At 41.6% G+C, this 25,187-nt stretch overlaps 2 protein-coding genes across 5 annotated transcripts in view; one reads left to right on the top strand and one right to left on the bottom strand.

The window, feature by feature from the left end:
- The window catches only part of UTP3 (UTP3 small subunit processome component), a 30,050-nt gene extending 11,200 nt beyond the window's left edge, over window positions 1-18,850 (bottom strand). The window contains exons 1-10 of the mRNA XM_088453972.1: window positions 18,759-18,850; window positions 18,422-18,488; window positions 17,885-17,969; window positions 16,135-16,191; window positions 15,676-15,732; window positions 10,123-10,222; window positions 8,428-8,505; window positions 6,854-6,978; window positions 5,477-5,623; window positions 2,521-2,592 (exon numbers count right to left, since the gene is read on the bottom strand). Of these exons, the coding sequence (XP_088310098.1) occupies window positions 2,521-2,592; window positions 5,477-5,623; window positions 6,854-6,978; window positions 8,428-8,505; window positions 10,123-10,222; window positions 15,676-15,732; window positions 16,135-16,191; window positions 17,885-17,969; window positions 18,422-18,438 (738 nt within the window). The 5' untranslated portion in view covers window positions 18,439-18,488; window positions 18,759-18,850. The remainder of the gene's footprint in view (window positions 1-2,520; window positions 2,593-5,476; window positions 5,624-6,853; window positions 6,979-8,427; window positions 8,506-10,122; window positions 10,223-15,675; window positions 15,733-16,134; window positions 16,192-17,884; window positions 17,970-18,421; window positions 18,489-18,758) is intronic.
- A 275-nt stretch (window positions 18,851-19,125) lies between these two features.
- CCDC30 (coiled-coil domain containing 30) overlaps window positions 19,126-25,187 on the top strand; it is a 240,090-nt gene continuing 234,028 nt past the window's right edge. For all 4 annotated transcript variants that reach the window (XM_088453973.1, XM_088453974.1, XM_088453976.1 and 1 more), the window contains exon 1: window positions 19,126-19,657. In XM_088453973.1, the coding sequence (XP_088310099.1) occupies window positions 19,649-19,657 (9 nt within the window). In that variant the 5' untranslated portion in view covers window positions 19,126-19,648. The remainder of the gene's footprint in view (window positions 19,658-25,187) is intronic.

Consider the following 25,187-nt stretch of genomic DNA (forward strand, 5'->3'; position numbering starts at 1 on the left):
TGAACTTAATCCCAAAAATAACATTTCCACTGCATTTCAGCCCTGCCACAAAAGGACCAGTTAACATCATGTCAGTGATTCTCTAGTTAACACAGGTGAGAGTGTTGACGAGGACAAGGCTGGAGATCACTCTGTCATGCTGATTGAGTTAGAATAACAGACTGGAAGCTTTAAAAAGGAGGGTGGAGCTTGAAATCAATGTTCTTCCTCTGTTAACAAAGGTTACCTGCAAGGAAACATTTGCAGTCATCATTGCTTTGCACAAAAAAGGCTTCACAGGCAAGGATATTGCTGCTAGTAAGATTGCACCAAAATCAACCATTAATCAGATCATCAAGAACTTCATGGAAAGAGGTTCAATAGTTGTAAAGAAGGCTTCAGGGCGCCCAAGAACGTCCAGGAAGCGTTAGGAGCGTCTCCTAAAGTTGATTCAGCTGCAGGATCGGGGCACCACCAGTGCAGAGCTTGCCCAGGAATGGCAGCAGAGAGGTGTGAGTGCATTTTCACGCACAGTGAGGCGAAGACTTTTGGAGGATGGCTTGGTGTCAAGAAGAGCAGCAAAGAAGCCACTTCTCTCCAGGAAAAACATCAGGGACAGACTGATATTCTGCCAAAGGTACAGGGATTGGACTGCTGAAGACTGGGGTAAAATTATTTTCTCTGATGAATCCCCTTTCAGATTGTTTTGGGCATCTAGAAAAACGTTTGTCTGGAGAAGGAAAGGTGAGCTACCATCAGTCCTGTGTCATGCCAACAGTAAAGTATCCTGAGACTATTCATGTGTGGGGTTGCTTCTCAGCCAATGGAGTGGGCTCACTCACAATTTTGCCAAAGAACACAGCTATGAATAAAGAATGGCACCAAAACATCCTCCAAGAACAACTTCTCCCAACCATCAAAGAACAGTTTGGTGACGAACAATGCCTTTTCCAGTATGATGGAGCACCTTGCCATAAGGCAACAGTGATAACTAAGTGGCTCAGGGAACAAAACCTCAAAATTTTGGGTCCATGGCCAGGAAACTCCCCAGACCTTAATCCCATAGAGAACTTGTGGTCAATCCTCAAGAGACGGGTGGACAAACAAAAACCCACAAATTCTGACAAACTCCAAGCATTGATTAGGCAAGAATGGGCGGCCATCAGTCAAATATTGACTCTTTGCATAAACTTAATGTAATTGTCAATAAAAGCCTTTAACACTTATGAAATGCTTGTAATTTTACTTCAGTATACCATAGTAACATCTGACAAAAAGTTCTAAAACAGTGAAGCGGCAAAATTTGTGAAAACCAATATTTGTGTCATTCTCAAAACTTTTGGCCACAGCTGTATATAAAACATAATTGATTTTCATGTATGTACACAAACTTTGTTTGAGCCATAACATTTTTGCAAATATTGCATAAAGTTACCTGCAGGCTGTGTGTATAAACATAAATGCATTCTGTAGTTAGATTTGGGTCCCATTCCCAAGAAATTTCATTATGATATGCAAATATTCCCAAATACGGAATATTCCGATATCCAAAATACTCCTGGTCCCAAGCATTTTGGATATGGGTGACTCAACCTGTATAAAAGGAAAAACACTAACTATATACAGTGCACCTGCTTTATGACCCCTATAACACAAGGCAAAGTTCATGGTATAATAAAAGTGGTGTTATATAGTAGAGTGATACTTCTTATTTCATACTTGTATAATGCCTATACCTGGTGATCAGAGTAAAGGGGTGTTGGCATAAAGAGAGATCACTTTATATATTGTAAGATTTGATTTGCCACTTCTAGTAAATCAAGTAATAAAGAGCAAGCCAGCAATTTAAACTTTACAGGTACCAGTGTAATTAGTTTTCATTTAAGAACACATCTTAAAGAGCAGTCAGCCATAGATCTGCACCGAGTGCCTGCATGCTTGGAAGTGGCCTTTCCTTGACCCTTACATGTAGAAAGCTCTATCTAGTTATCCTGCCTCTCATTTTTAGTCCCATAAGGAATACCTTTCCTTGGCCCTTACATGTAGAAAGCTCTATCTAGTTATCCTGCCTCTCATTTTTAGTCCCATAAGGAATACCTTTCCTTGGCCCTTACATGTAGAAAGCTCTATCTAGTTATCCTGCCTCTCATTTTTAGTCCCATAAGGAATACCTTTCCTTGGCCCTTACATGTAGAAAGCTCTATCTAGTTATCCTGCCTCTCATTTTTAGTCCCATAAGGAATACCTTTCCTTGGCCCTTACATGTAGAAAGCTCTATCTAGTTATCCTGCCTCTCATTTTCAGTCCCATAAGGAATACCTTTCCTTGGCCCTTACATGTAGAAAGCTCTATCTAGTTATCCTGCCTCTCATTTTTAGTCCCATAAGGAATACCTTTCCTTGGCCCTTACATGTAGAAAGCTCTATCTAGTTATCCTGCCTCTCATTTTTAGTCCCATAAGGAATACCTTTCCTTGGCCCTTACATGTAGAAAGCTCTATCTAGTTATCCTGCCTCTCATTTTTAGTCCCATAAGGAATACCTTTCCTTGAGGAATGATTCCTTCTTTCACCATTTTGAGCAAAGGTTCCAACTCATTTTTCACTTCTGCCAACTACCAAAGATGAAAAGAATATCATAAGTAAAACTATACAAAACAGTATAAAGTAACGTATATAACTACATTACAAAGTATATAAGTTAGTCTAGTATAAAAGAAATTTAGTTTACAAATATATATACAGGATGGGTAAAAAAAAAAAATGACCTGTAAACTATTTAAAAACTACTTTCTTCATAAAATGCAGCTTTAAGAAAAGCTATGGAACATGAATCACCTAAAGCAGGGGTCTTCAACTTTTGGCCCTCCAGCTACTGTGGAACTACACATCCAAGCATGCCCTGCCACAGTTTTGATATACAGTAACAGCATGCTAAAACTGTGGCAGGGGATCCTGGAATCTGTAGTTCCAAAGCAGCTGGAGGGCCAAAGGTTGAGACCCATGACTTAAAGGAACGCATCCATAATGCAATTTTGCTCATAACACCAGATCAATGTGAGTTCACCATGAAAGGTTAAGTCAAATCCATATGCTTGTAATAGCATATAAAGTATATTATGTGTATAAAGTCCTATTCATTAGGGCTACCTCTATCACATCTGTTCTGTACTGCTACATTTATCATATCAGTTTAATATACCCTCTGATGTATCATTCAATGGCCACATGTTTGGGCTTCAACTTCAGACAAGAAATAAACTGACATATTGGTGCCGCAATAAAACACAAATAGTTAAATAAAATCTTGAGTTGAGACGAGGCCTGAAATCTTTAAAATGTACATTGGGGAGCAGTGCTGTAACTAGGCTCCAGAATGCTCTGTGTCGGTCCCTTATCAGGAGCAAAAAGTCTCTAGCAAGCAAGGGGACAGGATCTTAACATGTTTCTCCTCCTCCAACTGGGCGGCTTCCTCAGAAGACATGCGTTAGGACAACACCCCTTTGCTTGCTGGGTTGTTTGCATCACGGTTTCTGATGCCAAGTGTGATTATATTGCTGCAGATGTACACGGACTCCCTGTTGTCTCTAAGGAAGCGGTGAGATTCAAACTGCTGGATTATCCATATATAGACCTTTGTTACTCCTGACAAGGAGTTTAGTGGGGTCCTGGTGGGGAATGGGTACACTCCCGAACAGGGGAAGCCACTATTAGTAGGTTATTTAGTTTATTCTTCCCTTTGGAATGCATATAGTTATACACTCAGAAGTGAGAAACATTTTTCTTCAGTTGGACTAATTTAATTGACTATTAAGACTGCTGTGAGAAAAGGAAAGTGGATGGAGTACTTATGATTTATGCATTATGTTGCTGGAATTATATCTACAGACTAACAAGCTGTTCTACAAAAATAATTAAGCCAATTGCAAACTGTGGATATAGGAACCGGGACTTATTTTCTCTGCATATTAAACATCTATATGATTGCATACTAACAAGTTGTTTGCAACAGAAAGCTAATCAGTTACTGGCTATGGCTGCTAGAGATTTGGTTTATTATTTGTATACTAACCATCTGCTTTTTAATCGATGCTGTTAATCAGACAGTTTATGGTTGCTTCATCAAACACCGTTATTAATATTGTATTTTGTATCAATTTTTTGTGTATTGTACACAGACTGTGTGGAATATAATTGTTGTATTTTATGCATCACTGATAAATTTATAGTGAATGACAGCACTTCTGATATGTATTTTAAGTTGTTAGTATTTTTTGGAGGTTCTAGAGATTCCTCCCTAATCAGAAGCTGCAGTAATCGCTAGTAATAATTGCTTTATAATAATTGTGTAGTTGTCTTGGCTCATTCAGGAGTTTTTACAGCCTTACTTTTTCACATATTTTATCTTTCTGCTCTGCAGTATTAATAGAATTATCTTTTATGAAAGCTAAAAAAACATTGCATTAATGTTTGTAGGAAGCCCAACACAATTTTTTCATACTGAAACAATGTTTTTGCTATTTACCAAATGAATACAATAAATATGTAGCTAAGTAGACTGACGTTTAAAAACAGGGATAGAAAACAAACTAAAAAATAATGAGCCCATAGGATCTGTTCAGGCACCAGAGAGAACATTTATCTATTCGCATCAACAGAAATCATATAAAGTAAAATGTAGTTTTCAGTCTAGGGCAGAGAGCCAGACCTAGAATGAACTTCAATGCGCCGGGAAAGGGGGCGTGGTCACGAGAAAAGGGGCATCTTTAAGACACGCCCCATTTTCGTCACTCTTGGGGGAGTGCCTGGCACTTACGGATATGCTGGGCTGCCCCCAAGTTCTCCTGTCTCCGTGAATACATGTACATCTATTCACCATCAGTGATCGATTCATCGCTATTTTTCCCACCCGCGGGACACGGCACGGACAGGGTAGAGTGCAGCGCCCCGCTAAAACAGTCTAGCGGGAAAGCTAAGAATGATTTTTGTTGCAATCTACCTACTTATTTGGATTTGTCCTACGGAAAACATCCACGCAAAAGGGACAAATGTTACTCTAGGGTACTTCTTACAGGACACATCATGGTTATGGTGGGGGATATTCTCATAAAATGGTTAAAGGATCATGGGGTTGCTACCAATTATTTTTGAAAATGAATGCAAACATCTCAAGGCATCTTACTGCCCCTCCGCAACACGCTCATGGCTAAATAAGCTAAAAGGCTCTGGCCTGTTAATGTCAACGTCTAGAGGATATATGAGGAACTGACATTTAAACTTATAATAGATGCAGTGATAAAACTTATTTCAGAATTTTATAAATAGGGAAGAACAAATTGCCCATATGACGAATGATGCTTTTTCTGTTGAGGATTATATAACTCCTTAACTATGCTTTGTGAGCATTAGGTTCTTAAAGCTCAAATCCAGGTTATAACATTTGCATGTTTCATGAAGGAACAAATTAATTTAGTATAATGTGTGGAATCTTCATATCACCTTCAGCTTTAGATCCTGTATCAGTTCCAGCAGCTCAGGAGATTCTTTCTTCAACAACTTCCTCTTCTCCTTGTCAGACATTTTATCAAAGTCTTTCACAATCTTCTGCTCAGATTGCTTCTCCTCACTTGACTTTTCCCCAAACTCCTGAAGAGGAACGGTGCAAGTAAATAAAATGTGTTTGGCAACAGTCAATGCTGTAAACAAAGGTATAAGTCGTCTAAGGTAACAATGGTCAATAGGTTTCTGACATTTGGAAGCCTTTGCTTCTGAGGACACCTTGCTCGAACACTCTACATCACCATGAGTTTATGTGCAGCAATGTTCTTGCCATCATCACCTATAAATAAAATAGCATCCTCTTTACAAATGAAAATTAAGGGTTATTGCTTCAAGAGAAATTAATTTACATCTGTAAACTGAAAAAGTAGTAATTGCCTGGTAAGTCACAGCTGCCTGGTTAGAAAACCTGGAGTAGTATTCAAGAGTCATGGACCTTCTAAACACCTCACTTATACCCCTTTCACACAAAAAAGCAAATTGCGGGGTCAAGCATTTCGACCCGGTAATTAGCTGATCAACATGGGTCCTTTTTCTGTGTGAAAGGGTCAACCCGGCTTGAAAGTCCCGGGACTTTAACCCTGGTTTTTACCAAGGTCGAAGTCCTGGGAATTTCGACCCGGGTTGATTCTTTCATACAAAAGAAATACCTGTGTTGATCCGCAAATTACCGGATCCAAATGATTGACCCGAGAATTTGCTTTTGTGTGTGAAGGGGGGGGGAACAAGCTGGGACCGGCAAAGAAACCTGTGCATCAAATGCCGAGTAAAAGTCAAAATTTGGGGGTTTTTTGTGTGTGAAAGGGGTATAAATAAATGAATCAATTGTCTGCAATATCACTAAATATGAAGGATATGAATTGAGGGATGCAAGAACCAAAGAAAACATGGCCTCACATCTTCAAAAAGAATATGGTAGCATAAATTCTGTACAACAATGCTAAGGTCACAATAGCTGCAGGCCCAATGGGCATTGTAACGGTTATGACAGCTTAAAGCCCCACTATATGAAAACATAGTAGGAAGGGCCAACGACTGCTAACAACCATCAAAGATTTACCACCAATGGTAGAGATCCAATAGTTCTCTGCCATCGATGGCTGTGAGGCAGCAAGTGTATCCCCCTCGGAGCAGAGGAACAGAGCATTGCCCCACCTCCTGTCTAGTCCACTAAGCCACGCCCCTTTAGTAATTGGCTTCCTATCTGCCGTTCCTCAAACCAGGGCTGTCCATCAGGGGGTGGAAACCATTGATGGTTCCATGCCATTGAAGTTCATTTCACATTGCCATCCTTAAGATATAGAATAATCAACTTACTTGAATAAAATCCAGGCCATAATCTTCCTCATTGAGGGCCTTGGCCAAGCGCCTCTGGACATTCTGTGCTTCCTCCTCCTCCTCCGCAGCCTCAGCTTCCAACTCCTCTTTGCTTTTTTTTACTTCTGTAATAAAATAAAAAAGTAATATCAAGTATTTAAGAAGAAAGGTACAGCCAACACTTGCATAAATGCTTTATAGAGAATATTTGGTACCAATATATGAGCATCCTAAGTGTTAGGTAGGCAAAACTCAGCAAATTATGTTTATAAATGTAACTTAGGACCTCATTCAGACCCGCTCGCAAGCGGGTCGATGTTTAGGCCCTGTGCATGCGCAGCGGCCGCACTGCGCGTGCGCAAGCCCCGGAGCGAGAGAGAAATTCTCTCGCTCCGGGGCTCGCTACCAACAGGGCGGCTGTCTAGGTTGATCGACAGCTCGCCCCGTTTAGTAGGCGGGGAGGGGGGGTGGTTTCACGAACGGAGGCATTCCTTAAGGAACGCCTGCCGTTTTGTGGGCGGCCGCACTGACATCAGCAGTGATGTTAGTGGGGAGCTTCCTGCTCGATCAGAGCAGGAAGCTCCCTGGGGCTTGCGGTTGCAGAGACCCAACCTCAAGGGTCTCGTCGCAAGACCTGATGGTCGTGACCATCAACCTGGTCGGTCGCTAAAACTGTGGGTGGTAACCCACAGCTTAGCTAGCGACCAGGAGGCCGCATTTCAAAAGACAAGCGGCCGCCCACATTCAGAGCGACCGCTCGCATTTTGCGAGCGCCTCTGAATGAGGGCCTTAGTCTTGACTATGAACACCAACAGGGAACACGTAACTACAGGAGAGAGACTCTGCTCCAGAGACTAGAGGCACAACAGGGATAAAGGCTATGGGGTAGATTTGCTAAACATCAATTTATCAAAGTTGCAGATCATCAGCAGCTTTGAATGGCAGTTTTAAAACGACAACAGAAATACTAAATCAGGCTTGTTTAATTCCTTTTGCCATTGTAAAACCATCAGTCAAAGCCAACAATGGTTGACCGCTTTAATAAACTGAAGATGAGTAAACCTAACCTAAAGACCCTGATTCTTGCAGTCACAATTGCGGGCGCATCAGTGAACTATAATATGAATATACGCCAGTATTCTAAGCCATATGCATCTATGCGATCACACCACCCCCGCCGTACTGGTGTTGAAGGCAGCCGTCATCACTAATGGCACTTACATCTACCCCATGCTATATGTAGGAGATGCGACTGCATATGGAATAGACAGTGTATATACATGACACTGAATCATTAGTAACTCTGACTACACCCCCTCTCATGTGTGTACACCCTGTTGCCGCCCACTTGACACCCTGGGTTCAGCCATCACAGAGAAGTGATTGAAGTATGGTCACAATCTGACTGACATGTAACTCAAGACTACAAGTTCTGCTAGAGCAAGGGTGCCTACAGTCCTGCTCCACGTGTATAATGTCAATACCAGCAGCATCAATACGAATACTCAATGTACATAGAGTACAAAAAACAATACACAAGTGATATAAACAGGAACATGTGAAACACAGCATACTTTTCTTGCTGTATTCTTTGTAGTCGGTGTCGTAATATAATCTTTTCTTCTGGCCCCAGGCCAATTCATCTGGGAGATCTAGGACCAAAGAGCACATCATTATTTCACTGCACAATAAAATAGTATCTATACAGTTGCAACACAAATCAAATTATAGAGGCACTGTGTTATTAGGGGCTACATTTCATTTTACTTCAGACATGAAGCTGCCGATCACGGTAATAAACGCAAGTATACAGGAAAATTAGCTTTTTGTGTAAAGTTAATTATGCTTATGTTTTACTCAAAGTTAAATAAAAAGAAAATAATAAGCCCTACTTATTAATATGAAAGGTTTAAAATGTAAGCAGAACAAACAACTAAACGCGTAACTGATTTGGTAAATAAATGTTTTGTCCTCCCCTGCTTTAAAGGCTATATATAAGCACAGAACGTACTAGTTAATGTCATATTAGTACCTTGCTCTAGAGAGCAGCCATGTCAAACATGCAGCCTGCAACATTCTTTAGTGTGGCCCAAGGCGTCACCTCATTTGATCAACCACTTTAAGCTTTATCACTTATGTACAGTGGTGAAACCACAGTGTGGTCCGGGTGTGCACTAGACCACCTATTAGACACACTGCGGAAGTAGCATCACACGAGTAATGGTGGGTACACACTGGGCGATATTACTGAGCGACTGCACGATTATGACATCGTAATCGTGCAGTCGCTCAGTAATCGTGCACAAATCGGGCACTTTTATGTCGGAAACGACCAGCGATGCGCACTCCCGCTGGTCGTTTCCAACATTGTCCATAGCCTGAACATGCAGCACAATCTGACGACCTCGTCAGGTTGCTGCATGTTGGGGAATGGGGGGAGAGAGCCCGGCGCTGAACGATATCGTTAATGATATTGTTCAGCGGCTGTGCTCAATGTCATGAACGACATGAGCACAGCCTGCCGGGGAGGCACTACACGATATCGCTCAGGGAGCATATCGTGTAGTGTGTACCCACCATAACTCTGCAAACAGTTACAAGCTGGGACACTGGGAGGCCGAGCAGCTCCACCTCCTTCCCCATGCTTTAGGCTTGTAAGGTGAGGCATGACTTCACGTAGTGCTCGTATTCAGTGTAGAGAAACAGAAGCCAGCGATAACTGAGTGCGGTAGCTCCACAAAGCAGACAGCAAGAATCCGACTGAGTGACACACATTGACGCACTGTCTGACAGGACGGCCCGCTGCTGCTTAAAGCTTAATAGGCAGGTAAGTGTGCTGCTGCAGAAAGGGGGTGCTCAGCATATAGTCCGAAGACTACAAAGAAGTCTTATTGGCGGGAATCCCATATTGTTCTGGGCCGCAACATCTTAGATGCCTGTTCTTGCGTAAACCTGCCCAGGAACCATATTTCACTTAATTTTTTTTTTTTTTTTTTGTACAAAGTACCATTTATGATGTGTCCCCTAAACTTTTCATGATCCCTAAAGTGAGAGGACTTGAGTTTGGCATGGCTGTTCTATCACTGAGCTTCAATTACCAAATAATACAACTAAGTAAACCAGGCAGACTTATATTATATTTTGCAAGATAATTTTAATATATTCTTAAACAATTGTTGCAAAACGTTCTCTCATGTAACCCAATGAAACTCCAAAGGATAACTGGGTTTTAAGATAGTAAAAAATGAACATTGGCAAAGTAAACTGACCATCTTTTCGAAGATCATCTAAGTCACTTCCCATTGAACTACGGTCCTCCTCTTCGCCGTCATCATCTTCTTCTTGAATATCAAGAGGCATGATCTCATCCTACAGAAATAAGAGATAAATCATAAGCACTCTAAGAAATAAATTAAAGAATTACATTTTCTACAATGACCATCACCATCCAATCATCACATAACTACTTCACAGCCCAGGAGCTTTAGATCCATGGTAGTACTTTAAATATAATTCACGTTCAGCACAGAATCCCCAGCATAAGCATCTGCAAGTCTGAAAGAAAGTCCATGCGGAGTTGGAAAAAGACAGACCGAGTCGAAACCGGCAGCTTTATGGATCCCAGACGCAGACCTGCATCCAGCCCTGCCTGAAGAAACAAAAGAAGTCAGCAGAGATGGAAGGAAGGAGAGAACTTATTCCGCACACACCAAGCTACATAAGCCAACCAGATGCGGTGGGAATATGCTCTCAAAACAGGCTTGTGAACCTTCAGCATAGTCGGAATGACAGCCTCCGGAATACCCTTCGCCCTTAGAATGGAGGCCTCAACAGCCACACAGTTAAATGCAGCCGAGGTAAGGAAAGGTGGACGAAAGTCCCTTGTTGCCGAATGAAGTGGAAAAGGCCACGGTTCGTGTATCAGAAGATCTCGAAGGTCAGAGCGTCACAAACTACGTGGCTCCTGATAGCTGAGGTAATCTGCCTCCCAATTTTCGACACTGGGAATACAAATGGCCGCTATGACTGGTAAATTACTTTCTGCCTACCACAGGATGCGTGCCATCTCCCTCATGGCTAATACACACCATGTTTGGAGGAGAAATGGCACTGCACATCACCCCAAAAAAACCATAACAACAGTAAAGTTCGGAGGAGAGGGAACATCATGGTGTGGGGCTGTTTTTCAGCATACGGTACTGGCATACTTCATGCGGTTGAAGGACGGATGAATGGAAAAATGTACCGATACATTCTTGATAAAAATCTGCTGCCATCTACTAGGATGCTGAAGATGAAACGAGGGTGGACATTTCAGCAAGACAATGAATCCAAACACACAGCCAAAGACACTCTCAAATGGTTTCAGAGAAAGAAAATAAAGCTGCCAGAATGGCCCAACCAATCACCTGGCTTGAATCCAATTGAAAACTATGAAAAGAATTAAAGATCAGAGTTCATAGAAGAGGCCCACGGAACCTTCAAGATCTGAATACTGTTTGTGTGGAAGGGGATGTAGAATATTAATTTATTTCACACAAATGCCTTCTATCGCTTATATAAGGAAAATTATATTTCAGTTTTAACAGAGCCATACCACTTAGAGAGCAGGTCCAATTAGAACCCCTGGGAGTGGAACCTACGGAACGGGACAGCCTTGAAGGAGGAGACAAGTTTCCCCAAGACACACCTGCAACAAGTGGTTGGAAAATGCCCATTTCCTGAGAACCAGCCTCACTAGCGACTGGATGGCCAGAATCTTGTCTGGAGGAAGAGAAATCCTCTGCAAGGATGCATCGAACAACATCTTCAGGAAAATAAGTCTCTGAGACGGAGTCAGATTGGACTTTTTGAAATTCGCAATCCACACATGAGATAGGAGGGTGTGATGCGTCAGAAGTGAATGAAGGATGTTCACAGTCTTTAACAGTAGATCGTTGAGGTAAGGGATGATGATTGTTAGAGCCAACGACAGAAAGTGAGCCACCATTACCGCCATCACTTTGGTACAGGTTGAGTCTCCCATATCCAAATATTCCGAAATATGGAATTATTTTGGCATTACTGAGATAATGAAACCCTTGATTTTTGATGGTTCAATGTACACAAACTTTGTCTAAGGCACAATATATTAAAAATATTGTATACAATTACCTTCAGGCTGTGTGTATAAGGTGTATATGAAACATAAATGAATTTCATTTCTGTACACAAACTTTGCTTGAGCCACAAAATTATTGAAAATATTGTATAAAATTACCTGCAGGCTGTGTGCATAAGGTGTATATAACACATAAATGCATCCTGTGTGTATATTGGGGTCCCATTCCCAAGATATTTCATTATGATATGCAGATATTTCAAAATACGTAATATTCAGTTATCCAAAATACCCCTGGTCCCAAGCATTTTGGATATGGGAGACTGAACCTGTATATACCAGAGAGGCGGAGGAGAGGCTGAAGGGAAGTGGGTGTCCCATATTGCAAAACGAAGGCAGGATTGTTTAGGTTCCCAGACAAGGATGTGTAAATTAGCAAAAAATAAAGAAAGCCCGCTGCTGTGTCTTGTTGAGACAATACAGTCCACAATGTATAATCTATTTCAGATTTATTCATATATGTATGTATAAAGTAAAATATAAAAACCATACCATATGCACATTATCACAACAATGAATAATGAAACTTCATATATAACAAAAATAAATTGTAGCAATTCTATTTTGTATCTCTTCTAGCCACAGTGCTCACAATAAATACCTATTCACTTAATAAATGTTATATAAGAAAAGAAAGTTTCTTCGGATCTTAACTCGTTAGTAACGAAGCGGCTAACTCAGAAGATGTCAACCTGAAGGCCCTGTTAGTGTAGTGGTCACAGATGAACCAGACAAGGCAGGAGGAGATGGCCCCACATATCTGGAGGCTTCTGACTGCTGCAACAACTCTAACATAGCCCACGCCAGTGTCGCCACCCAGGCTGGCGTATCCACTGGAGGACTTGCAGAGATTGCAGCACACAAACTCCACCACACAGAACTAGTAAACTGCCCCCCAGCCTGACCGTGCATGTGGAAATTTTATTTTACACTTGGCACAAGCAAAAACTTTCTGGACAGTCGGCCCTTTTCAGGGAGTGATCCTGCAGCACTGCCCCTCCCAGGTATATTGTGAAAGGGTAAGGACACAATAGGAGTACTATTCAAACAGACACAACCCACACAGAGTAAGGTTATGAATATAGCAGATAGAATCACATACAAAATGACAAATGTGCACTAGCAGCAGAACTGAAACCTAAAGAACAGATACTGACATACAATATGACAGTTCTGAGTAGGTTCAAAAAAAGACACCATAAATCCCAGCAGAGAGTTAGGTAGTTTTGTGTACTAACAATCTTGCTGAAAACAACAAGTCCCTTGCTGGATGGCTACCTTAACAGACACACTGACTATAGTGTGTGGCTAAAAATGCTTTAAGTATTAAAACATTCCTCCAATAAACCCACAACACCGGTACCGAATAGGAGGAGTGGAGTGTAGAGGACGACGAGTGGTGGCTAGGCACAGTGTCTCTGTGGTGAAGCTGTACCTCAGTAAGAACTGAGTCACGTTGCTCTTACTGCTGATCAGGCTAGAAGATGGTGGGCAGTCAATACTGGTATGTAATGGCTGCTTCTCTGTGGTCAAACCAGGATGAGAACTTTTCAAGCGTGCCGATCTGTCCTCCACAAGCTGGAGGACAGATCCTACTTACCGTCGCCGTCTCGCCACCGGTATACAGTGTCAGTGAACACCGCGCTCAGGGACACAGACACAGATCTGTGTCGGTCCTGGTGGGTACCCCCCGGAGGCTCTCTCAATGCAGGCAGACTCCGGCAGCCCAGAAGCCTGTCCAGCCAGTACAAGGAAAACCAAAATAGAAGTAAATAAAAAAAGTGTAATGTGTTGCACAGCAGCCTTTGGAACATTGAAACAGACGCCCAGCTCCAACATGGGCACTTAAACTAAACTGAGATCAGGCTGGGTATAGAGGGGGAGGAGCTACACTCAACCAAGATTTAAAGTGCCAGACAACACACCGAAATACCCCAGTGTACTTCGATGTATTAAGCTCTGAAATGTGATAAATTGGTGAGTGATAAACTTCCAATCAGCTCCTAACTGTCATTTTTAAAACACAGCCTCCAACATGACAGGAACTGAGTGGCTGGTAGTTTATCACTTTCCAGAGCTTAGTACATCTCCCCAGTGTTTGTTCTTTTGCTTTTATGCACTTAAGGCCCGATTCTGAATCGGACGCTGCAGCGTCCGTGTGTGCGTCTTTTGCTGGCATTGCTTCTGTGCCCTATTCATATACTGCTACAAGCCTTTCCCTGGTATACAAGCATGCATCTGAATACTTTCAGCTTCTTTAGAAGCTGAAATCATGCTAGGTGCGTCTTTAGATACGGCCATCGTTCGCACCATCACAACACAACACCGACTATGTACGCACGGACTCTGGATGTCTGGACAGTGGGAAGAAGAACAATCACTCAGCTGCATGCGAAATGGACAAAATATCCAACTCAGGATCAGGCTCTTAGTGTTATACCTTAAAAACACAAACTATGAATTAGTAAGGCTGGGTACACACGTAAAGATTTTCTGTCCAACCATCCAACTACTTGATTGGTTGGAATGAAAACCTGGTAATGTATGGGAGTAACTGATGATCAGCAACTTGCTCCTAAATGCCAGAAAACAGATGAAAATGGTCGTTCAGACAAGTTTGTTAAATGTTTGATCTAAACAATTTTTCAAACAACAGTTTTTGTCCATCTTCCAGCGTTTTGGAGCAAATTGCTGATTGTCATTTGCTTTCGTACCTTACCAGATTTTCATTCCAACCAATCAGTTAGTTGGATGGCTGAACAGAAAATCTTTACATGTGTATGCAGCTTTAGAATTATAAATTAAATGTTGCTATAAACAGGTGGAAGTATTTAAAAAATGGGCAGATATTCAGAATAGTCATGATTTAGTACATATGCTTTTATAAGCACCCTCACAAGCAGAGCCTGCTTGTTTTCCCATATGCATTTATTTGGTTTTCACTGCAAGTTCATTTCATATAGATTTCATTTTTTCACTGTCGGGTACTGTGAATTAGAAATGGCCAATTGCAGGTCCCATTTCGATCTTTTTGATAGATAGGGGATTGTCATCTGTGTAATAAATAACTAAAATAATCAGAGCGAAAATATCAATATTGTCCAGTATTGCCATTTTTCCCATGTGCAGCAAAAAAAAAGTAACACAGCCGCCTATGTCATACAGAGCAAAGCACACAGTGCCCCTGATGAAAATCACTGTAAGGCGATTGAAACTGGTGTCTTCTTTCAGATGCCACTCAGAGAATCTCAGTTCTCAATTTGCTTGTGTCATTACAATGCTGCTGGGACGGCCTCCAATCAGCTGTGATTCTAAAGAATACTTTGATTCACATGATATAGCTTGTGAATCGCAGTGACTAAAATATTGCAGTGTGAAAAACTGGAAAATACTGTTTGCGGGATGGGGGAGTGGGTTGGTTTGGAAATATCAGACATCAATGTCCATTCCTACTGTGAATAATTGTGGAGATTTACAACAAAGACAAAGTTAACTTGAAAACGGTTGGTGTGTTATGTAGAGTCAACTTTATGTGTTTTTGGTACAAGATACATATATAAATAAAGGGGAATCAGACCTTTTACCTTTTTAGAACAGTGCACTTTAATATGTTGATTAGTTACACTGACTTCACGTTACTTGCACCTCACACTCTACACACCTCACTATCCAATGGTTCTTCATCGCTGTCAAACTGCACTCCTTTGGCCATCAGGTTCTGTTAAAAAGATATATGGCGGGCATTCAGTCAGTGGAAGTACAGAAAATGAAAGCATGACATGTTAAGTCCTATCTGAAATGTAGAGATGTTATTTTGAAAATGGCTCATTTAGTAAAACTCTAACTCATCAATATATTGATTACAATTCATATATTAGCTACCAGGCCATTAAGAGTGGATCTCCATGATCTTCTAGTTAAACTATTGTATACTAATGCACAAATTATCAATCATTATCGTATTAATCCAACTTTATTGTACACAGGATTTACAGGTTTTCCCCAAAAAAATAAGGAATACAGAAATAAAGTGATCAGTACATTCAGAGTTTACATAAACTGTACTAATACTTCTGAACAATAATTGCAAACGGTTTGGAAAAATGAAAATGATAGAAACCTTAATAGTCCCTTCATGGTAGTTATCAATTTCATCATTATAATATTCTGATGAGATCTGTAAGGATGACAAGAGACATTAGTCTTCACGTTTGGGAGAACAAAAAAAGTAAATTTGCATAAACAGAAAGAACACTTCTCTTTGTCGTAGAATATCTGTTCAATAATTATATATAGATTATGCTTCAATTTATTTTCTGACTACATGTTTCAGCGAAAATATCATCACTCAGTAATTGGAAACCTGTTTATAGCTCGTGGAACAATATGGAATGGTGATAGATATATATTGAGATACATATGGCAATCATTATGACGACACAGTCTATGGTAGAGCCCCATTACCGACACCAGTAAGAAAACAATTAAAATGCTAATTAAAACACTATAACAGTGTCGCTAATAAGCTGCATTTTAAAGTTATACTAGCGACTTGTCGGCATACCGGTACCAGCAATGGGGCTCTGACATATGCAATGTTTACAAAATGATGTAGATATTCTGACTGCATACACCACAGTTTTAAGTGTTTCCAATAGAAAGTAGTACATCTAATAATCAGGGGACACCCCTAACATTTGGGGTTTAAAAATCAGGTTGTGCGCCTCTTATGTATTTATTTTCTTAGATTGTATGTAAATCTTACTTAGTAAAAGAGCCAAATATTGTATTTCATTACAAAGCTTTAGGGCTGTATTCAATTTGAGGCGAAATGTCGGCATCGGCAATAATTTATTGCAGATTACGTCATTTTTGCCTATTTCAATTATCCCCGTATTCAATTTCAAAGTCTTTTTGCAGGTTCGAAAAAAAAAAAACGGGGATAACTCTTCACCACTGAAATAGGTGGCGAAAAAAAAGTGCAGTATTGGGGTTTAGGGGTGCAGGCTTAAAAAAAAATAGCCTGCACCCTTGGGAATGTCATTTAAAAATAAACTGTGTAAAAAAATAAATAAATAAATCAATCAGGACCCCCCAAAAAATGTACTTTCATTTTGGGGGGTTAAAAAAAAAAAAAAATATAGCAAACACACTTCTCAAATAGCCAAATTAAATTCTGAGGGGTTCCCTTATATGCGGCAGGTATTTTCTTCATTGCGGGAGTAGCGGCAGGTGCATTTTTGCAGATTTTTAAACATCATTTTAAGGACTTAAAAAAATGCTTACCCCCATGGTCATGTAACTACTCTTCACCACTTCTTCATAGCCGCAAATATTGCACCTGCCGCATATATGACAAACCCAGACTTCCTTCAGCAGGCAAAAATGGGGGTACCCATAGTAATCCCCCATCTCTGGACATCTTTAGGGGGGTCTCAGGCACATTTCCCGAAAATTTGCCTTTTTGTTTCGAAGATCCAATTTCGCCGGGTCCCTTTTTTTGCTCCTTTTAAATTGAATATGGGGATAAGCAGGCACGTGCCCGATACTTTTCGCTCCACATCGGAGGTTAGAGTGGGGATAAAGTCCAGCACGGACTTTTTGCTCCCAAATTGAATATGGCCCTTAGACTGTATATTTTAGACACACCCGGTTAGTGCATTTCTTGTAGAAAGTTAGGTCCCATGTAACACATTGGATGAATTGTGCTTTCTGTCTACAATCACCTTCAAGTAAACTACATATAAAACAAATTAAACTGTTTAAAATGTGATGTTTAAAGTTACAAAAGTTGAGGTGCATCAGATTGAATAACCCATTATATACACTATAAACAAGAAATTCTTTACATTTCCAAATTTTAGAATTACCTCTTTAGCTGAGGGCACGTCTGCCTTGGCAAGGGACGAATCATATACATCTTCATCTACTTTAGGTTTCTTAAACCGCTGGTTCCTGCAACAGACACTTATATTACATTGTCTCTCTTATACATGAGGGCAACATTTCATATTTATATAAATATACTGGATCCAGCTTTAGACTTATGGAAATGCATAGTGTTTATTTAAATGGTGGACACTACCAAACACCTATACATAGAAGTGTAGGAAACCCTAAAATAGTTTTTTCTAAGTGCAAGAGGTGATGTCTAACACACTATGGCCATCAGACACTACTAATACACATCTGCCCCATCTTCTATAACTAATGGAACACCCCACCCACAATGCTATAGGAGGAGATGAGATAAGAATAGACAAGGGATTATATATAGATGAGTGAGGGTCACTAACTGGGGGCAAGTGGTAGAGTATGACAGCTGATAGTACCACATAACATGCATGTAGCAGCCATATCTATCGATGTTTTATCACTACATAGGAGCACATAGAGCTAATGATCACCTGCGTGTCTTCACCATGCTGCCTCCGACTTCCAGCCTCAACCCGTCCCAATGTGCGCATCACAATGCTATCCCTCGGAAACAGGAGAAGGTTAATACTGGTTCCCTTTCCATCATCTTGCAGTAAGATCATTCATATAATATATAAAACACAGTGATGGGCAGGGGGTCAGAGTTAGGCTGCTGCAGGGCTACAAACTCTAGTACCGAGACACAGAATTTCAGGGCATGATTGCACTTGTAGTTACACACTGCATGTTGCCTGATACCGTTAACTAATAAACGAGGCACATAACATAGACATTATTACACATCATATACACTAGTATTCATCTTACCTTGTTATTAAAGTATCTCCAGGGACAACAGTTCAGTACTTTTACAGCGATAAAGAGATAATGACTATAGAAATCTAGAGCGAATGATATAAAATATAAACAGATGGAGACATATTTTGTCTAATATCAGTACAGAGAATGACTGATTCTGCATTGCAGGCGGTTCATATTACCCTCGCATTACACCGGATAGGTAGTGGTAGGATAAGGGGTAACTTAACTGTAAACACGTCAAAATAACACGTATGAGGAACATTGCCTAATGGTTGTTGTTGCAGCGGGAAGTATTTCCCGGTGCACTCCGCCGCATCCAAGCTATTGCTATGACGACCAGTTGCCCCCTGCATGGAGAGAAAGGGGAGGAGAATCCCCGGCACTGTGCAGGAGGACTCTGTATTGCTCGGACTCGGGTCCCAGCATTAGCAGCGGACCATATATCCCGCAGGGAGGCTGAGTGGCCCAGGAGTGCATCAGGCAATGTGAGCCGGGGAGACTGTGCAACACTGCATCTGGTCGGCTCATAGGTTACATAGGTTCTGCTTATGGGAGGTTTCTCTGCTGTGAATTGCAGGGGGGGTTTGGTCTTTGGCGCAAGACTTGCCCTGGCTAGGTGCACAGCTGTGTGGGTACATACATAGCTGGGTGAGGTGAGGCTATTGCCACCATGGTGTGGACTGCTTCCATGGAATGAGCAGTGGTTGCCAGCCAGACTCCCAGATGCCCTCCTTTGTACGATGCATGTTGTATACCCCTGCCCTCATTCTCCTCCCTGCATCCCCTTGTCCTGGGCAGCAGACATGGACAATGATGAGACATAGCCACCCTCCCTGTGCAGTTACTGTGGATGGATCTTGAAGTGAGGACATGGAAGCTGGGATATAAACACTACCATGGATAAGGTAACACTGGCCACCTGTTGTTCTGTGTGAACATTAATAATGGATTATTTTAAAGTTCTCATTATCTCTCTGGCAATGTCTTGAAGGCCAAAGAGTTGTATTTTCTTACTACTGTATATTGATCTCGGTGGCATCATTTACCTCACTTTTTGATCTCCTGCATTTGATGTAAACGTGATATCAACAGATTGGGCGGAATTCAATTCTTTTCATCCCCTATCGCGCCCGACGGAGCTATTCTATTCTTGCTCCTGTCGGGCGCGATCAGCTGCCAAGCGCTACATTTCAGCTCGCAGCCCCTGGGGGATGAGAGCTGAAATGTGCGAAAAGTGACATGTTTGGGTGCCCAAACATCACTTTTCGCGATCGCGCCCAGCACTTTGGTCGGGTTTAGCTGCTTTACGCGGCTAAACGTGACCACTATGGGCGCGATCAGCGTGAAAAGCGGGCACAATTGCATAGCGGCCCGCGATCTCCTGTCACTTTAGACGGGAGATGCGGGCCGCGAAATCAATTGAATTCCGCCCATTGTGTTTTGGAATACTCCTATAGGCAGTGTTTATTTCAGGAGGCTGTTACTTTTAGCTGATCCAAAAGTTATGGTGTGAAATTTATGACATTACTTGGATTCTACACCAGTTTTGGGATAATCTGAATTTATGGTTTCTTGGTTTAGAAGTTTGTGAGGTGGAGAAATGTCTCAAATGCCAGCTAAAAAAATCTTTCCTATATGTTTATTATATATTAACCTTTACCTGTGTTGCGCTTTACATATTTATGAATCTATTCTGAATGTGAATTTTGCATATAAATATATAGGGTTGCTTTTATATATTTTCAGACACACTGGGGACAATCCAATTAGGTGCAAATTGCGAGTAGCGAGTTTGTTTCATGAAACTCGCAGACTTCGCACGAATGCGCGCTCCCGAGAATGCTCCAATCCAATTAAAAATGCCTATTCGCTTACCACAGTGGAGGTTTGCGAACTGACTGCCAAATGTGATGTTAGAGAAGTGCAGGAATAAGTGGGGAGACCCCCCCCCCTAAAAAAAATAATAATTAAAAAAAAAAATTGATAATTCATTAGCCGGATCATATAGAATGGTGTTTGTGGTCGTTAGTAAAGTACTTACATTTCAAATGGCTGATTTGTGTTTTTTTTTTTTTAAATGAAAAAAATTATAAAAAGCAATCTTTTTCGTTTAATCTCAAACAAATTAAATGGCAAATGCATAAAAAAGTAGGAAAAAAAGGAATTTTTGAGGTACTACGAGGGCACTTTGAAAAATTGTAAATAATATGATAAAAATACAATTGTTTTTTAATTAAAAAAATACTGTAATTAAATTTGGGGTGCCTAAACTAATGAAAAAGTTGATTTTGAGATAATTTGAGGCCATTTTTTTACCCCCCAAAATGATGTAATTATTGGACTAATTAAGCTAATTGGAAACTTCCAATTGCCTAATTAGTCTTTGGAGGGGTGTCCAAGGGGTTCAGCCCGAAGTCTCGACATTTTAACCCTTAAAAGAAAGATTTTCCTTTCCATCTCTCACCCTCAGGGAGGTGCAAATGGAAAAATGCGAATTCACTCTGACTGGTTCAGTGCGAGTTGCTAATTGTACTGCAAAATGAATTTGCTGTGCGAATTTGAAGAGAAAACAGCAATTCGCACCTAATTGGATTGACTGCACTGACTGGTCCGTTATAAACTCTGTTTTTATAGTTTCTGGTTTTAGGGGGCGATGTATCAAGCCTTCTGTCATGCTCTGGACTTTTAAAACCTTTTTTTTACCTCTGTGGTGTCTGTCCCGGCTGGCACTGAGGTCCGCTCGCGCTGTGACCACACATCACTCTCGGATGATGCAGAGGTGCGCTCTGCGCATCGCACCAGGCTGGTTGCCAGGTCTGTCTGTGCTGTTCCTGTCCAGCCCTCTCCGTGTTCTGTGTCTGAGAATGGAGTTGGCTCCCCGCAGCGCTCTACTCACAGTGTGCTTGCTCAACATGATGGTACACAGGCTGCACGCCAGAGTTACTCCAAAACCACAGTATGAACGCAGCCATGTTGGAATCAGTCACCTGATGCTCCTCCACCACTCAGAGCGCTGCTCCTAGACCAGCATCTAATCCCTGGGCATTCGACCCTACACCGGGTTCTGACTGGCCCAAATTGCTAGTACAACGTTGCTTTTGCTGAAGTTACAGCTCTGTGCTGAGCTCCCAGGTACTTAGAGGTAAATTTACTAAAGTGAGCGTTTTTAGAAGAGAGATTTAGAAGAGATGTTGCTTATAGCAACCAATCAGATTCCACTTAACATTTAACTAGCACCTTCTAGAGGATAATAGCTAGAATCTGATTGGTTGCTATGGGCAACATGTCTTCTAAAACTCACTTCTAAAAACTTTCACTTTAGTAAATTTACCCCTTAGTATCTGTATGGTTCCAGTCCGTCCTAATCCAGTTCCAAGTCTGGTATAATCAAGCCTCCAACAGCATTCCAGTCTTGATTTCCAAGAGATTTGCTCTGATTCTCCAAACATTGGGACCAATCTGATTTTCCAACATTGATTTTACATCAATGGTTCCAATCCGATTCTACAACTTCAGTTCTAATTCAAGATCTACTTCCAGTTCAATAAAGTTGTTCTTTATCTGTTCCCGCATTCGGGCTAACCATCACCAGCAGTTCTGCTGTCTCCTCTCTTCTCTCAACACATAAGGAAGAGCTGGCGTAAACCTCCCAGTTTATACATGGCTCTTCAGTCTCCGCTTCAGCCTCCCATGCCTGTTCTAGCCAACCCCAACTGTCAGGCGTTGACAGTTTGTTCTGGCTTAATGGATCCAGCCAAGGATCAGGCCCAAGCTGTGGGATTTGCACAGGATCTTGTAACATGCCTAGAACACCAAGAGGCAGCCCAGGGACGCATGATGGAATTCTACAGGAACTGACTAATCGGCTAGATAACATCCAAGCTATGCTCAGATGCCCTGGAGCTTCTGCTACTTCTTTTACTAATCCTCCGGATTCAGTTACCACAGCTGCTCCTCGTCTTCATTTACCCACTCCAACAAAATTTTATGGTACCACTGTGATCCACTGTGAACCACTGTGATCCACTTCGAACTCCAGCCAAGTAATTTTCCTACAGATCGTTCCCGTGTGGCTTACATCATCTCTCTACTCTCTGGGTCCGGCCTGGACTGGGCTTCACCTTTATGGGAAAAAGCCGACCCCAAATTATCGTCTTATAAAGACTTTTTGTCTCAGCTTTCCGTCAAATCTTTAATGAGCCTGGAAGAGTTATATTTGCTTCTGCAGACATCCTACGTCTACACCAGAGTTCATACTCTGTAGGAAAGTATCTGGTGCAATTTATCATTTTGTCATCTGAACTCACTTGGAACGATTGAGCACTCTGTGCAGCTTTCTGGAATGGTTTATCAGATGAGATCAAAGATTAACTTTCACCCGTGATATTCTGGACAAGCTAGAGGACCTAATCTCTCTGTGTATCAGGGTAGTCTTACATTTCAAGGAATGAGCCATTGAAAGCGGGAGATTTTCTCATCCTAAGTCTTGTAACAACAGTCTTGCCCTGGTCCATTTCTCCTACCAAGGAGGAACCGATGCAAATCAATCATTCTCGCCTACCACGGGAAGAACGCCGTAGACGCCAGTCTGAGAATCTCTTGTCTATATTGTGCTGCTCTTCATCAGCTCAACACTTGTCCCAAGCATCTGGGAAACTCCTGCTCATAACTCAGCAAGGAGAGGCTAAGTTAGGAGTAGTTACTTCCTCTCCACAGAAATCCAATTGCATTCTCTTTCTCTCTGCAAGTAGCCAAGCGCTTCAAGCAAGTTTCTGGTCTGTTGGATTCAGGCACAGCTGGTAATCTTCATCACTTCAGATTTGGTCCAGCATTGGGCATTACCTACCGAGAGTTTGCTTCATCGTTTTATATCTAAAAGCAGTTGATGGAAGCCGCATCCTAGGGGGCACAGTAACCCTTCAGACTCGACCTCTATGAGTCAAGATTGGTGCCTTGCACTCTGAACTTTTAATTTTATTTTTCGTTATACCCAGGGCATCGCATTCCATAATTGTGGGCCTGCCCTGGCTCTGTCAACAAAATCCCCAAACTGATTGGAAAACCTCTCAAGTTACTGCCTGGGGATCCTCCTGCTTCAGATCTTGTCTGCAGCAAGTTCTTCCAGTGCACTCTGCTGCTCCGTCTCATCTGGATATTCTTTCTCATCCATATGAAGAATTCACTGATGTACTTCCTCCTCATCATGAGTGGAATTGTCCAATTGAATTAATCCCTTGGGAAATCTCCTCCCCCAAAGGCAATCCTATCCGCTGTCTCTTTCTGGAAAAAAAGGCCTTTGTGACTACTTCCAAGAAAATCTGGAGAAAGTGTTAATCCGCCCTTCCACTTCACCCGCTGGCGTGGGCTTATCCTTTGTCAAAAAGAAGGATAGAGGGTTACACCCCTCCATTGACTACAGGGGTTTGAATGACATCACAATTAAAAAACGCTATTCTTTACCTCTGATTACAGAGCTTTTTGATCATGTCAGTGGAGCCACCATCTTTACCAAATTGGACTTGCATAGAGCATACAATCTTATACGAATTCGCAAAGGTGATGAGTGGAAGACCACGTTTACCACCCGCGATGAGCACTACGAATACCTTGTTATGCCCTTCAGCCTTAGTAATGCTCCCGCAGTGTTCCAGCACTACGTCTATGAGATCTTCCGCGATCTTCTGTACAAGCATGTAGTCGTCTATCTAAATTATATTCTGATAGTTGGCAATGATCTGGAGGAACACCACCGGCAAATGAAGGATTTTCTCTCACATCTCTACTGTAAATTAGAGAAATGTGTCTTTTGAAGTAGTCTATTCCCTTCCTAGGATATATCATTTCAGGTTTCCGTCACAGAATGGATCCAGAGAAGCTCCAATCAATTTAAGAATGGCCACCCCCTCTGACTTTTAAAACTGTACAACGCTTCCTTGGGTTTGCAAACTACTATCGCAAATTTATGAAGAACTTCTCCACCATTATTGCACCTATTACCGCTCTTGACTGAAGAATTGCCAACCCATCTCGTTGGTCAGAGGAGGTGAATGAAGCCTTTCAAAAGTTCATCTCTGCTTCTGTCTTGTGTCAACCTGATGTCACACAGCCATTCGTCTTCTCTTGGAAATTAATTCTAGCAGAGTGCAACTATTCCATTGGGGATCTAGAGCTCCTTTCTATTAAAATGGCCTTAGAGGAATTGTGCTATCTCTTGGAAGGAGCCGTACATGCAATTTCCATTCTGACATCACAAAAACCTCTTGTACCTTAAGACAGCCCATTGTCTAAATCTGAGCAAGCCAGATGGGCTCTGCTCTTCTCATGCTTCAACTTCAAATTGTCTTCTCGTCCAGGGGTCCAGAATCAGAAGGCTGCTGCCCTCTCTGGCTCCATGGAGCAAGAGAAACACTAACTACGTTGAGAAGCATTTCATCA

The sequence above is a fragment of the Taudactylus pleione genome, unplaced genomic scaffold (assembly GCF_031769625.1).
Source record: "Taudactylus pleione unplaced genomic scaffold, aTauple2 ptg000604l, whole genome shotgun sequence".
NCBI lineage: Eukaryota > Metazoa > Chordata > Amphibia > Anura > Myobatrachidae > Taudactylus > Taudactylus pleione.